Source organism: Schistocerca americana, chromosome 3, assembly GCF_021461395.2.
Source record: "Schistocerca americana isolate TAMUIC-IGC-003095 chromosome 3, iqSchAmer2.1, whole genome shotgun sequence".
Lineage (NCBI taxonomy): Eukaryota > Metazoa > Arthropoda > Insecta > Orthoptera > Acrididae > Schistocerca > Schistocerca americana.
The window spans coordinates 945,495,692-945,512,241 of record NC_060121.1 but is presented as its reverse complement, the minus strand read 5'-3'; the positions used below and the strand labels follow the sequence as shown (position 1 = coordinate 945,512,241).

At 41.9% G+C, this 16,550-nt stretch overlaps 1 protein-coding gene across 1 annotated transcript in view; it reads left to right on the top strand.

Annotated features, from left to right (window-relative positions):
- LOC124606670 overlaps positions 1–7,165 on the top strand; it is a 41,653-nt gene extending 34,488 nt beyond the window's left edge. Inside the window, exons 3-4 of the mRNA XM_047138685.1 lie at positions 1,223–1,284; positions 6,767–7,165. Coding sequence (XP_046994641.1) covers positions 1,223–1,284; positions 6,767–7,015 — 311 coding nt within the window. The 3' untranslated portion in view covers positions 7,016–7,165. The remainder of the gene's footprint in view (positions 1–1,222; positions 1,285–6,766) is intronic.
- Positions 7,166–16,550: the final 9,385 nt, after the last annotated feature.

The window sequence follows — 16,550 nt, the reverse complement described above, 5'->3', positions numbered from 1 at the left end:
TAGTTACGGAGGCGTGCATAGCAGAGGGCTAAATAAAAGGAAGCAATTTCGCAATCACTCTACAGAAAATGTACGGTGCCAACGAATTGCTTATCCGCACTCTGCCTGGGACGTCAATGGACTGTATAAGGTAGACGCACCTCAAATAACGCTAAAAAACATTTTCTTGTTACTAAATGTCAGGCTAATTTTGGAAAGCCCTCAGCCTACATAGCCTGATGTCAAAGTCTGATCAGTCGACGAACTGACTACGTTTTATTGTCAGGACACTTAGAAAATGTAAACGGACCTACTAAGACTACTCTTGTCCGTCCTCTTTTAGAATACTGCTGCGCGGTGTGGGATCCTTACCAGATAGGACTGACGGAGTGCATCGAAAAAGTTCAAAGAAAGGCAGCACGTTTTGTATTATCGGAAAATATGAGAGAGAGTGTCACAGAAATGATAAAGGATTTGGTCTGGACATCATTAAAAGAAAGGCGGTTTTGATGCGACGGAATCTTCTCACAAAATTCCAATCACCAACTTTCTCCTCCGAATACGAAAATATTTTGTTGACACCGACCTACATAGGGAGGAACGATCACCACGACAAAATAAGGGAAATCAGAGCTCGTACGGAAAGATATAGGTGTTCATTCTTTCCGCGCGCTATACGAGATTGGAATAATAGAGAATTGTGAAGGTGGTTCGATGAACCCTCTGCCACGCTCTTAAATGTGATTTGCAAAGTATCCATGTAGATTTAGATGGATCGCACTTTCTCCTAAGCCGCCATCAACTTCAAAAGAATAACTCGAACGACTCCGTTTGCAATAACCAGAGATTTTGACTGACTTGCTTCCGCAAAATGCTTCCCGCTTGAGACTATCAATAACCTTTCAACACAATGTGGTTTGCCCGGTTACCAAATCGCAACGACTCTCTCGAAATAGAGCTTCCATTCTGCAGCGAAGTGTGTGTTCGATGAGGCTTACAATAATTATAAACCGACTATTTGGCCTTTTACTTTAAAGAAAGTCATACAATAGTGCCAGGATTTTAGGTATTAACATACAGACAAAATTTGGGATTTAAACCTTACCATTTATTGTTTTGTGGCCGACAGGTTGTGAAACGTAGTAACATAATAGAACGAGTAAGTTATTTGTATTTATTGCTTGGATAACTTGCAATGTGCCTGAGTCTGCAACGCCGTAATAGGTACATCTTTTGTACACAGAGCTGGTGGACAAAAACGCGCCAGCATCTCCTCCGTTGGGCTCATCCCAGCACTGCCCCCAGGTATGTACATTGTCTGCTGAGCAACTACACTACACTATGCTATACACTACACTATATTCTACACACTCTATGAGGTTTGGACAAAAATATGGAAGCGTCTTGAGATATGGATGCTCAGACATGAATGCCAACCAAGTCTGCAGGTTGCAGTAATGTATCTGACCACGAACGGCACCTTCTGCCAGTGGCAGTCGTGTTCAGAACAGTATTTTGTGTAGTCGTGAGTGCACTGACTCGGAGCTGAGGGAATGCGAACGATGGAAAATTCTTGATGCTCGTGTGGCGGGTGCGTCCGTAACCAAGCGAGCCGCAGTGTTTGTAGTTTCAAGAGGCACCACATCAAACACTTGTACCGCATACAGGAAAAGCGGAAAAACGTTATCCGCTAACTCAGAACGCGGACGGAAGTGTGTGTTGACTAATCGTGACAGGCGATCATTGACGAGGACTGTGACGAGAAGTAAGAGAACGACAGCTACAAAGGTCTCTCCCCAACTGAATGCCACACATGCGAACCTGTCAGCTATAAAACAACACGAGGGGAGCTCCATAAGCAGGGAATTTCAGGGCGAGTTGGAATCCCAAAACCGCTCATCAGTGATGCAAACAACCATTACAGGAAAACTTAGTGCCAGCGCCATAAAACCTGGACTATGGATCGACGGAAGAAAGTCATTTGGCAGGCTGAGTCTTGTTTCACACCGTTTCCAATTTCTGGTCAAGTTTATGTCCCAAAAGTGAAGCATGGCGGGGGTTCAGTGATGATTTGGGGAGCCACATCGTGGTGTTCCATGGGCTCCATTGGCACTCTGTAAGGTCGCATTACTGCCAAGAATTATGTGACCAATTTGGCTGATCAGGTCCGTCCCGTGATTCTACGTTTGCTTCCAGTGGTGGCACTGTGTTCCATGACTACAGGGCCCCTGTCCACACAGCTGGCATCGTCCAGGACCGTCTTTGTGAGTGCGAGGATGAACTGTTGCACCTACCCTGACTACCACAGCCACCAGATCTTAACGTTATTGAGCTTTCGTGGTCTATTTTGGAGAGAAGTGTGCTTGATTGCTATCCACTTTCATTGTCGTTACCTGAACTTGCCATTATTTTGGAGCAAGAAAGGAATAAGATTCCCTCGAAAACCATTAAGAACCCTTGTTTATCCATTCTGAGGCATTAATGCCAAATGGTCTCCTACACCGTATTAAGCATGGTAATACGTTGGTTTTTCGTGTTTCCATATTTTTGTCCAGCCTCTCTATATGCTACACGGTGATCGCACTGCAGAGCGCTTGCTTGCTGAATCCAAGTGCACTGCATTCAGCGTCCAGTAGTTGGACCAACATTCAAGGTATTCTCTTACTAATTTCCGTTAATAATGGTTCATTTTACCATTTCCCACTGAAAAGATGGTAATGACAGTATTAGTTGTAATCAAGGAAGCTAATATGTGTCTAAAAAGCTGCAGAAACTGCTAATGACCCCCGGTGTTAACTAGTGTTACGTATAAGAAGCATACAGGCATTTTTAAAATAGGCGTCCCATATTCATACAAGAGGTAGAACTTAACGAATGTAGGGAAAAAAGTCCTTTAATCATGTGTCCGGAAACAAGTACTTGTTGACATATGGGTCATTTTCCGTCTGTCAAAAGCTGTCATGTCTCAGTAATGTAGCCTGTCCTCATGTTGGCGTCCATTGTTCATTTCTTATTGTTTGTGTTCGTCTCCGTGCTTCAACTTTACCTGGCTGAATAAATCTAGCTTTCAAACTCTAAACTTTTGACGACTTGAATGGAGCTTGAGCTAATGATTATGGTGCAAGATGGTGCCGCTGGTGAAATTGGAATTCTGGACACTTATCTGTGACAAAACTCTTCTTAAAAGATTCATTGACTTTTACATACGTAGTACGGCAGTTACGGCCGATCGTAGTAAACTCATATAGTTTCAAATTATAACGCATTCATGTCTGTTGACGACTTATTTCTCAAACAGTCGATCATATACCACATATTAAAAATGAATTTTATTTTTGTTCGCCATGCTATCCCTGGCGTTACCCCTTAGATTTAGTCTGTGGTCAACACGGGCCTGTTGAGCGACAAAGCGTCACCAAGCTTCAGCGTGTCGAAATGGTTGCTGCACCAGGTACATTTTTAAAGTGCTCAACAAAGGTCCGTGGGTGGCACTGATTGCTGAACTGTGAGTCTTGGACGGACCCGTTGCTGTTTTATTCACGTATGTGTCAATATCGGAACTCCTTGTGATCACACCACAAGAGATCGCGAAACAGGACAGCTGAAAAAGGATAAACATCCTTTGCTGCTCCCAATCACGCTCACATTTATTTTCCTCCTGCGAAATCTGTGGGAATCAATGGCCCAAGGGAAAGGGTGGTTTGAATGACGCCATTTATGCCACCCCCTGACGCCTTTTCGTGTCGATACTGAGCGACAGCGTGCCTGAAATGATTTCCTCTGCCATCCATAAGAAAACGGCGTCATTCTGATCTCCATCGCAGGGATGTCAAAAGAAGGGGTGAAATGTGGGTGAGAGCAAGAGGGAGTTTGACGAACCTCCCATCGTGTGACACGTCTACGGTGGCGTTCGGCAGAATTGTGGTGAATTCTGGTGCGACTGTGACACCTTACACCTCACAAGAACTTCTGGCCGATTTTTCGCATTTGACGAAGACCTGCAGTCTAAAGTATCACGAGCCCGAGCATGACTTCGCAGGGCGCCATGCTTTTGCACCATTACAGAGAAAGATTGTAGGCATCTTTAAGTCAATTTTCAAACTTCTGCGTTACTACGGGAGACAATTAAGAGGTCTCGAAAAAGTAACCTAATAACTATGTCGCGCATTGTGCATATTATTACATAGTACGGTACAAGTATATTAGAACATTTTTCTTTTTGCGCTTATATGACAGTTTTGTTTCGATAAATACATTCACATAAAAACTTAGCTAATATTTTATTTTCATTCAGTAGCAAATAGTCGACAGCAGTAGCTAGCTGTTGGTTAGATTTTACCAAATGGGTCAATAATTCTCTTCGATGACTGTCGTACCGCCTGCAAGAGAGAAGCACGTGATTCAAATCTCCAACGGACGTTCCATCGCACGCACAGGATAGGCACTCAATAATTTTAATTTGATACGACTAACTAGAAAATACAGGATGTTTATAAATGAATATCGAGGTTTTAACGCTTCATTATATTTATTATATTAAACTTACAGTTATAAATGATATGTCAAATGAAAGAGCAACTCAAACAGTTTTACCAAGAACCTTATAAAAGTTCAATGTGAGCACCTTTGTCACGCGGCACACATCAAGTCTATAGCCGAGTTCTTTCCAAACGTTGGTAAGTGTGTCTTCAGAGATTGTAGCAACAGCTGCTTCAATCCGGTTTCTTAATTCAGGAAGGTCTGCTGGTAGCGGAGGCACGTACACACGATCCTTGATGAAGTCCCAAAGGAGAAAATCGGATGGCGTTAGGTCGGGTGAACGTGGAGGCCATGCTAAGCAAGCCCTGTCATTGGGCCCCTTGCAGCCTATCCAGTTTGGGAAGAACTCGGCTATAGACTTGATGTGTGCCGCGTGACAAATGGTGCTCACATTGAACATTTATAAGGTTATTGGTAAAACTGTTCGAGTTGCCCTATCATTTGACATATCATTTATAATAATGTAATAACTATTATAAAGCGTTAAAACCCCGATATTCATTTATAAACATCCTGTATATTGATTAGATGTGTTTGACTCTCATGCTTATTGGCGATGTTATTTGTCTTCTGTTTGCTATGAACAAAAGAAACGAAAGTTTAAGGAGAATATCTGCCTGTACTTCTACATAAGTTTTGCCTCTCATAATTTTAGATGGATTCCTCCTGCTTTACCATCCTTCAAAGCTCGTTTTTAACGATACTATTAATTTCAGTTCTTGATGATTTGAAATCGTATGTTCGTAGCATGTTCGGTGAAATGAAATGATCGTATCGCACGGACTGGAAGATCCCGTCTAAGGGTTGTTTGGCCGTCTGGTGCAAGTCTTTCTATTTGATCCCACTTCAACAAATTGTGCCTCATTGTGATAAATATGAGACGAAACGGTGACAACACAAACATTGAGCCCCGAGTGAAGAAAATCGTCGACCCGACCGCGAATCAAACCAGCGACTTCACGATCTAGATCCAGCGGCGGTAATCATGAGACCACGAGGCAGATTAAAACTGTGTACCGGACCGAGACTCGAACTCGGGACTTTTGCCTTTCGCGGGCACGTGCTCTACCATCTGAGCTACCCAAGCACGACTCACGCCCCGTCCTCACAGCTTTACCTCTGCCAGTATCTCGTCTCCTACCTTCCAAACTTTACAGAAGCTCAGATGGTAGAGCACCTGCCCGCGAAAGGCAAAGGTCCCGAGTTCGAGTCTCGGTCCGGCACACAGTTTTAATCTGCCAGGAAGTTTCATATCAGCGCAAACTCCGCTGCAGAGTGAAAATCTCATTCTGGATGAGACCACGAGTTGCAGATAGCATGTTCAGCGCCTGTTTTGCTAGTTTATCCACATGCTCATCGAATATTACTTCTCACAAATTGTACCTGCTGGCAAATTAACTTTTTTTCGGTTTTTTCTTGATAGCCAGAATAAGTTTATGAGGGATTTACATCCCACTGCCTCTCGAGTGGTATATGAAGCCACTGATAAATGTTGTGTACATAGTTCCGCGTAGTCAGCGCGTACACAACGTTCCCACTAGAGCGCGCCCCGCTAAGCACAACAGCGCAGGTGCAGCGCTCGTCCGTCTCCGCACTACGAGATGGCGGTGTCTTAGAGACGGACCAAATTCTGCTTCCGCCGATCCGCGTATTAATACGTAACGCAGCCAATGAGATTGCTGCTAACGTAGAACCTTTTCTCCTCGCAGATCACACTCACGGAGTGATACCTGAACGCTCGAGATATTATAACGAGTGTGCAGACCATTACTCAGTCTGCATTAGTCTGTAGTCAAGTTTCAGTCTGCGCCTAATAAGATTATCATATCCCTGTACATAGCCATGAAGAGAAATGTATAGACACTTTGTCAAGTATCAGAGATGTGAGAATAAGATTAACGTACCAAGACCAAAGGAACTTCAGATTGTCAATTGTAAACAGCATCCTGAATCAAGTTACGTAATATCTATGATTTTTATTATTTTAATAAATGTGTGTGAAAATTAATCAAGTTCTGTTTAAAGTTGGTCATCGTCAATCTGCTACTCTAAGCGTGCACGTGGCATTTCTATCGTCTGACCTAACGGCAGAAGATCAAATAATCTGATGGTGTGTGTACCGAAGGTATTACAGTACGCACACCACATTAACACAGACATTTCTTTGAATTGCTGAATTTTCTACATGAGTAAAATTTTCGTAAAAGTCTTGGTCTTTTTGTCGTCAGCACTGCCTTGTGTTGCACAGGGTTGCTCCCATGAGGGAGTCAGCGGCGGCGCGGTCGACCCGCTGACGGAACAGCGGCTGCGCCACGCAGAGGAGCTGCACCAGCAGCGCATGCGGCACGCTGAGGAGCTGCACAGAGAGCGGCTGCACCAGCTGCAGCTGCAGCAGCAGCAGCAACAGCAGCGCGCCGGACACGGCCCTGACGGCGTCGGCCCCGGTGCGGACGTGCAGGACGTGTCGGCCTTCAAGCGCATCGGCAGCAGGCGCTGATCCCTGCCCGCTGTCCGCCAACTGTCCCAACACAGCCGGTTCACAGTACTGATCCAAAATGGGAAAGGACTGGTGGTTTTTATTTCTCTCAAAAAGAGCTCGAAATACCTTACAATAACATTTTAATAAAACATGAGGATAAAACTTGAACTTCGATACAGAAATTGATTTTTACACTATATACGGCACAGAAATGAGCTCCTGGGGTAACCAATCCTACTACTCTTCTGTCAGGGAGGCTCTGATTTAATTTTATTATTTTAATAACTGATATTCAGAAAGCAGGGTATGAGTTTGATGTAGTTCACAGAAGCAGTCATTTCAGTTACTTGTACACTATTTAGTTTAACTTATTTTAAACTGCATAACATACATAACAAAATATTTACTGAAACTTCCTGGCAGATTAAAAATGTGTGCCAGACCGAGATTCGAACTCGGGACCTTCGCCTTTCGCGGGCAAGTGCTCTTCCAACTGAGCTACCCAAGCACGACTCACACCCCGTCCTCCCAGCTTTACTTCTGCCAGTAGTGTGTCACCACACTTCATTAACAACTGCATTCATAAAATACATGGGTCACATTGATTTTATGTATACACAAGTAACTAAATTTTAACCATTTCAGTACAAGATTCTATACAACTGTAATATGCAGGATCACAGGATGATGAAACCTCTGTTAATAGTCAACTGATATTAGATTACCAGTATTTGCTGTTCATATCGTTGAGATTCTGCACTGTCAGTTCAAGTTGTTTGGGGCTGCAACCCACCCTCTCCCCTCTAATTTCCCTCCCCACCCCAGATATAGCTGCTCTAACTTGAAATATTGTATTGTTTAACTGGAAAATACAGGAATTCTCACCATATCCTGCCAGATGTTAGTTTAGTACAATTTTTTGGGGTTAGAAAAGTAAGAGAAAAGTGATTGCTAATTAAGAAAAGCAAAGTTCCTCATTTTGGCCCTGACGAGCCATCAAGACCAACCGACTGTCATATCATCCTCTGCCAATGGCATCAGTGAATGTTGTAAGAGTTTCTTACGGCAGGAGTCAGATACTTAGGGGCAACATGAAAGGTACACTGCTACAGTATTAGAGGAAAGGCTATAGGACCTTGTAAGTGTGCCACATCCACTATGATCAAGTTCTTCGGTAACCTGGCAGACAGCCGTTGGACACTGTGATGTTGACCCCACAGTAGGGCCAGCACATTGCTTTGGGCCTTCTACATTTTGGAGCCGTTACCTCTCACTCAAGGACTCACAGATTCTCAGTTATCATCAGGAAGCTGAGTGCGCCCTGTTCCAGTCGCCTAGCCAAATAAAAATCCCTGACAGTACCGAGAATCAAACCCAGGTATACGCATGGCAGCCAAGCTCACTAGCGAATGCGCTATGTAGGGAGTCAGTTCCAAATTAAGGAAATGCCAGATTTGAGGAAAGCCAGGAAAGCCATTGTAATAATATTGACTTGCCCCTGGCTAACGTTTAAAACTATGGGTGTTGCACTGTCATCACTTTTGATATTGTCAGAAAAACAAATTATATTAGAAATCCCTGGTTGAATTTTGCTGAGGCTAAATAAGAGGGACACCAAGGCTTGCTTTAGAAGCTGTCTGTTCATATCATGATGCGATGCGGCAGCCTAGTAATCCAAAAGTTTACTGTTAGAACTTCTTTCACCTTTGGCTGTGGTATGTTTTAGTGACAAATACCAAGTTGTGGGAGCCCACATTAAACTACAGGTTCCTCTACAACTGGCTGTGTGGGTCCCTTCAGTGGTCAGAGGAACGGTGTAGCACACAGCCTCCAATAAGACCATGCCTATAGTCCGTACAGCGAAAGAAGAGGCGTGGCAGTTACAGTGGCTTGGCGCGACTGATTCGTGCTCCTACTGCAACCACTGACGTAACACGATTTTGTATATGTCTCCATGACAAATCCCACCGTTGCCACAGCTTTATAGATGATTATTGTTTTCAGTACCTTTCACACTTCGCAGCTGAAAGCTAGCAGTAGTGCTGCTATGTCTTAGGGCTCTTCTTTCGCCGTATAAGGTAGACGAAAGCACTACGGTGTTCAACATTTGGGTAGGTAACACGTCCACTTTTCAACAGTCAACAACAGGTTCACTTCTAACACCCAGTTATGCAACCTCCACAAGTACCGATCAAACAGCAACCAGTCGCGAGGTCTATGGCTGATGCAACTCTACTCAAGGTCGCATTGGACAGAGAATCGCGTGCGGCAGTGGGCATTCCCCACGTCGTCATAGGAGAAAATCTTACTGAAGAAAGAGTTACAAGGGATGCACTGCAGACTGTGCACTTAGAAGAGTACATTCCACGCATCCTCTAAGAGTGTCTTACGGCAGGAGTCAGATACTTAGAGACAACATGAAAGCTACACTGCTACAGTATTAGAGGAAAGGCCATAGGACCTTGTAAGCGTGCCACATCCGCTAGGATCAAGTTCTATGGTAACCTAGCAGACAGCCGTTGGACACTGTGATGTTGACCCCACGTGTGGTCTCATGGGACCACTGAGTCGTTAGCATAGGGTGCAGACAGAATTTTGGATTGATCAGAACGACGTTACATGAAACAGTGATGAACATGAAACAGAAGATTAAGGAACAAGGTTATCAAAGTAGGAGAAACGCTATGTAAGGAAGAGTATCAATTAATAATACAAGTGAAAAGATAGCGATAAGGAATTATTTAAGAAGTAATGTCCTGATTGAGAGTGACTCAAATGATCAAAATTAACAACTCTGTACAAGCAATTATTAATATAATAAGAAATAATAATTGCCATACGCAGTTTCAACTAAGTTTTCATGGTTCTCTTAGGGAACAGTTTAGAATGACACTAATCACAGAGAGAATAGAATTGTAGCAACATTGAGGAGTGGAAAGGCGAATTGGAAGTAACAAGGTTGAAATGCTAGTATTATGGCTATGATGATTCTGGTGCTCTTTCACCTTTGCCCTTCCGGTTGCCTATACACTGGGTGTCAGGTCATACCTTCTTTTTTCCTTGGGTCCCTTGTATAGAGTAAAATATTGCGGCCAGTCGAAGTAGGCACGATCTCTGAGCGCCACAATGGTGCAGAGTATAGAAACAGTTATTAAATTAATCCGCAGAGGGAACCACAGTAGCCATAGACAATAGATACGAACTACATAAAGAAGAATTCAGTGGAGTAGCAAAGAGTGGACACACTGAATTAACGACACAGAAGAAATGAATTTTTTAAGAAGATAACTATATAAAAAAAGATAGACAATTGTTCTTTGCAGATCAGAGAGAAACAGACTTTGTGATTATTCAAGAATATCATTCTAAAAAAGTGGCACAGAAAGTGAGAAGAACTTTCATAGTCTTACGTGAAAAATATAATAATGGTAAGGGAAGCAGTGTCAACAGAAGTAATTACCAAAAATTAAGCAACAAATTTTGTATCTTAGGTTTGGTTACGAGAATAGTATTTCAGTTTACTTGATCAGTTAACTAAATGTTTAATTTTCTGCTTCAATCCCAATCAAACTGAATTTTCCTCATACAGTGTCATCTACAAGACTTTGTGCTCAAGGCACTGGTTTCAAAACACAGATATATTAGCCACAGCCCAGCCAAATGTGATACGATGATCTGGGCTGCTAGAGGAACAATAGCGGAAGTATTTGTGTGGCTTTGGCAGGTCTGCAATAATCAGTTTCACAGTTGGCTTTCTAATGAATATGTAGCTGTGAGAAACAAATTACATAACAGCAACACAAGGTGGTCATTAGCTGATAAAGCTACCATATGTGGCAGGTCCACAAATAAATAAAATTAAAGAAAAGTCTGCAATCACTTATCACACCAGTGATGAGCTAGGGACAGAGGTTTGCCTACACACACAGCAGCAATGGCGTCATTAAAATGGTGGGAAACTCAGAAATTCAAGGTAGCTCCAACAGGAAATTTAAAAAAATGGAGAGACTTGTTAAGGGTAACTTTCTTGGAAGGAAAGGAGGGAGAATACGAAGTTCAGTCTCTGCCTATTGTCGAAGAGCAAATGAATGAGGAAACTGTAAATGTGCTAACTGATTCAGGATCTGATCTGCATCAGATTAATAAAATTAGATGGAGTGGAGTAAAAGACAGGAGGGAGGCAAAGTCTTTGGCAATTAAAGGAATACATTTACAAGGAATAGTGGGAAGTCAAAGCATAAAGGTGGACAAAGTGGTTAGAATGTTTTCATAGGTGGTACGGAGTTTCTGCCTCCTCTCTATTGTGGTGTCAGACCTAAGGGGTCCCGTTTTATTGGGACTAGACTGGTTAAAGAAGTGCGAAGCCAATATGTTATTTGGCAGTCAAAACATAAGACGTGAAAGTAAGAGAGATACATTTAACAGCGTAGATACTAATGTTGATGTTGAAGAGGTGGAGAATGCATGGGGAGTTGTACTGGCAAATTGCAGTTCGAAACAATAGGTTATACAGCAACTAGAGGGAAAAGAAAAAATAAAATATGATTTCTGGGAAATGTGTAAAACGGTAAAGAAAGAAATTTAGGCAAACTTGAGTGGTTATAGACATGTGTTTTGAGACCCAGCATCATTACTGGTTACGGTTGTAAACTGAAGATGAAAGTGGGAACTCAGTTTTATAAAATACCTTATCTGACCCCTCTGAGTTCGAAGGAAAAGTTTTGGGCTGAGATTAATCGAAAGATAGCATAGGGTGTTATTGAAAGATCACAGAACCCTTTTCAAAATCCTAATGTAAATCGTAATATCAGATTATTTCTGGATGTGGAAACACTCAGTCAGTGTGTAGAAGTTGAAAGAGATCGAACTATAAGCATAGGAGAAAGGTTAACCAAATTTTCAGGAATAAAATATTGTAGTTCACCAGATTTGATGTATGGGTACTGACAGGTATCTATGGCCTAAGATTCCAGAAAATACAAATCATTCTTGTTTGATGGGAAGAGTTAACAGTTCAGGGTCTTGTCCTTTGGGCTCGGCGTCAGTGTGTCGAAAATTATAAGAGTGATGGACCAAGTTTTAGAGGAGAAGATACCAGAGATAATAATAATTTATGTGAAAATCATTATAATTGCCACTAAAACAAGGGAGACGGACGTACAAACAATTCAAAAAGTGTTGGAACGACTTGACAGAACCAACATTATAGTCAAACTGGAGACAGTTAATATTGATTGTGCTGAAATAATTTTAGGACACATTATTAGTTGTAAGGGTATTAAGCTGGATTTAATCAAGAGAGAGGATGTCATGAAATGCCCCACAACCAATACACAGAAACAGTTGACATTTTTCCTTGGATTGATTGGATTTTACTGGAGATTCGCGCCAAATCAGGTATTAAACTGAACCAATTTGACTAATTTACTGAAAAAAGGAGTGGACTGGAGATGGATGTCAGAGTGTCAAAAGGAGTTTGAGGAGATAAAAAGAGTTTTACAAAGCAATATAGTGCTAAGCCATCCTGACCTCACTGGGACTTGTCATGCAACAACTGATGTATGAAGGATACAGAATATCGTGAGAGATTTATCAAGTAAAAGAGGTGGAAGGGCAAAGAGTGTGAAGGACTACTGTTTTTGCCAGTAAATTTCTTACACAGTGTGAATGTAATTATTCTACCATGGAAAGGGGGGCACTGTCAGTAGTTTGGACTTCCAAAACATCTTGTTTTTTGTTTGCAGGAATAAGGTTACTATTCACTCAGATCATGGAGCTTATGTTTTCCTAATGCACAGTAAATTATTAAACAGTAGGTGGACTATTCTTACTAGAATTTGATTTTTAGGTAATGTATATAAAAGAAGAAATGAACCAGGTGGCAGATGCTCTATCAAAGAGCATATTGATGACTATGAATTCAAAAACGATGTCTGAGTTTATTTTCTTTCAGAACATACAAGGAGATGAAGGAATTAATAACTAAGATTCGTCTAAAACAGAGGATAGATTCATGGATTAGTAAAATACTGGATAAACGTGAAACAGAAGATGTTTATCATAGATTAAGAGAGAATTTTTGTTGTAAAAGCTGAAGCACTTTACGTAAAGAGGTTTGGATTCCCTGTTTGAGACTTGTATTCCACAAAGTTGTGCAGTATCACTGGTCAAATATATGCAAACTGAATACAGTCATTTTAGGCCAAAAATGTATTAATCAGACGAACAAATTTTACTATTTCTAAGGGATGAATAGCAAAGTCAGGAATATTATGAAAATGTGCAAGATATCTCAAAAGATGAAGTGGAAGACAAAAGGAATTAATTATCAAAAGGTTCAAATGGCTCTGAGCACTATGGGACTTAACGTCTGAGGTCATCAGTCCCCTAGAACTTAGAACTACTTAAACCTAACTAACCTAATGACATCACACACATCCATGCCCGAGGCAGGATTCGAACCTGCGACCGTAGTAGTCGCGCGGTTCCAGACTGTGCGCCTAGAACCGCTCGGCCACCCGGCCGGCAATTAATTATCCTTGGTATGCAATTGTACCAAGAAATTTATGGGAACAGGTAGTGGTAGATCTTTGTAGGCCACTGCCAGCAGGTAAGGGAGAAGTGCAATATATTTCTGTGATCTTGGAAGTTTGGTCGAAATCGGTGAAACTTTACTCAATAGTAAAGATGATGAGAAAAAGACTTCTACGGATTCTCAGTGATGAGGATTTCAGCAAATTGCATAGACTGAAAACACTTCTGTCAGATAACAAACCTCAGTTTACACCCCAGAATTTTAACAACTTTGTAAGAGAACAAGGCAAGAAACATATACTTAACTCATAAGTTTCATCCACACGGAAATCCAGCAGGGAATGTGGTGTGGGAAATCGAAGAATTGTTTAGGAAATATTGTGAAAAAAGACAAACTCAATGGGCACAATATATGTGATACTTGGAAATCATTTTAAATGATTTGTCACATGCTGTTAGAAAGGTATCACCTACAGATGCTATTGGGGAATGTAAGCAAGGGAACCAATTTTGAAACTAACTGAGTAGCCAGAGGTAGATAAGGAATGACAAGAAGATACCACAACCTTAGTAGATAAAAATCTTAAGTAGAAAGTTATGGATTATGAAGAAAAAGTCAAGCTAATGGCTCAAGAATCAAATTACCAGATAGGAGAGAAGGTTTTAGTGAAAGTACATAAAGCTTGGGAACAATGTAGAAATGTTCTTTCCTGGTACCAGAGACCCTTAGAATTTATTGAAGTTATGCATGCTAAAGCATATTTGCCTAAAGATCCAGCATGTGACAAACCATAGGCTTATACAGAGTGTCCCACCTAACTCTACCACCTCATATATTTCTGAAAAGGAACGAAATGTGAAAAATGCAATTGGCCAGCGATGCTCCAATGTCATGGGCTCCCACAATGGGTGGGAAAGTGTAAGCCATAAAGGTCAGCTAACACCACATTCAACATAAAGTAAGGTTTATAAAAAGGCATGTATGTTTTCATCTACGGAAATGATTAACTAGAGGTACAATTAGTGAGGGCACGCTTTGTTTCACTGTTATAAACCTCATACATTCTGAAACATGAGATTTTTCAGGGATCATAATGGCACCAGTTTCTGCCATATTGCACAGGGTAAGGGTTACCTGCACTGTGCTGCAACCTGCTGTCAGGGGCTCACACACTGGGCAGAAATGCGCAATTCATAAAAGTAAATAAACATCACTTTCAACACAAAGCTATGTTTATTTAAATGATACATGTATCTTTTTTTCTACAGAAATGAAAAGCTGAGGTACAGTTTAGTGATAAGATGTGGTTCTAGTCTCATAAACACAATTGTTAGTAGCATATAGTTTCAAGGTTGTGCATGAAATCCAGCACGAAAAACACACTCACAAATAACAGGTAACAGCCCGTCCAATGACCTTTGTCACTTCAACAGAAGTACGTAGTAACGCACAATTTGCATCAATACACTCCTGAAGACGAAAAACAAGTGAGCAATGCACCCACATTGGTAACACATTGTTGCATATCCTCTGATATCATGAGGATTTCGTAGTACACACACTCTTTCACTGTGCCCTAGATTGAGAAGTCTAACGGCGTCACGTCGTAGGACCAGGCTGGCGCGCTCACAGAGCCTCCCTATTTGATCCACCTATCTAGAAACATTGCCTCCACAACTGCCCTGGAAACATGTGTGTAGTGTGCGGCGCGTCCGTCATGCTTAAACAACATTGATAGCCGCTTCTCCAATCTCACATCCTCCATGAGAAGGGGTAGATTATCTTGCAGAACTGATGCATATCACCATCTGGTTAACACTTTCCCTGCGGCATCGGTGCAGGCGCGCAACTCTCCAGTGCGGCCCGGCAAAGTGCGAGTGCGGGCCGGTAACACTCTGAAACGGCAGGTTCTGTCATGAAACAGATTCGAAAGCTGTGCTTCCACGCTATCATCACTCTGCAATTCTTCTGCAGCCTCTAAATAATAATCTCCGTGGTATGCCTCGTCCTCACTACACATAAAATCACTATCGTCTAGTACACTAACAAGGGAACCTCCCCATCGCACGCCCCCAGATTTAGTTATAAGTTGGCACAGTGAATAGGCCTTGAAAAACTGAACACAGATCAATCGAGAAACAGGAAGAAGTTGTGTGGAACTATGAAAAAAATAAGCAAAATATACAAACTGAGTAGTCCATGCACACGATAGGCAACACCAAGGATAACGTGAGCTTACGAGCGCCGTGGTCCCGTGGTTAGCGTGAGCACCTGCGGAATGAGAGGTCCTTGGTTCAAGTCTACCCTCGAGTGAAAAGTTTAATTTTTTGTTTTCAGACAATTATCAAAGTTCAGGCACTTACACATAATCAACTTCGCTCTCCAAAATTCCAGGACATATTCAGATTTGCTTGGACATATGCAGGATTTGACGGTCTACACAAGGAAAAATTTGAAAACGTTAAAAACATATGTTTTGACAGAGCACAGGGAAAACTGTTAGACTGTGAAACTGTTGCATTCATTTGTTGCAGTTTATGTGACAAACTCTTATGTTTTATCACTTTTTTGGGAGAGATTATCACATCCACAAGAAAATCTAAATCGGGCAAGGTAGAAGAATCTTTTTACCTATTCGCCAAGTGTACAAGTTAGGTGGGTCGACAACATATTCCTGTCATGTGAAGCAAATGCCGTCACCAGTGTCGTATAGAATATATCAGACGTGTTTTCCTGTGGAGGAATCGGTTGACCTATGACCTTGCGATCAAATGTTTTCGGTTCCCATTGGAGAGGCACATCCTTTCGTCTACTAATCGCACGGTTTTGCGGTGCGGTCGCAAAACACAGACACTAAACTTATTGCAGTGAACAGAGACGTCAATGAACGAACGGACAGATCATAACTTTGCGAAAATATAGAAATTAAAAATTTCAGTCGAGGGAAGACTTGATCCAAGGACCTCTCATTCCGCAGGTGCTCACGCTAACCACGGGACCACGGCGCTCGTGAGCTCA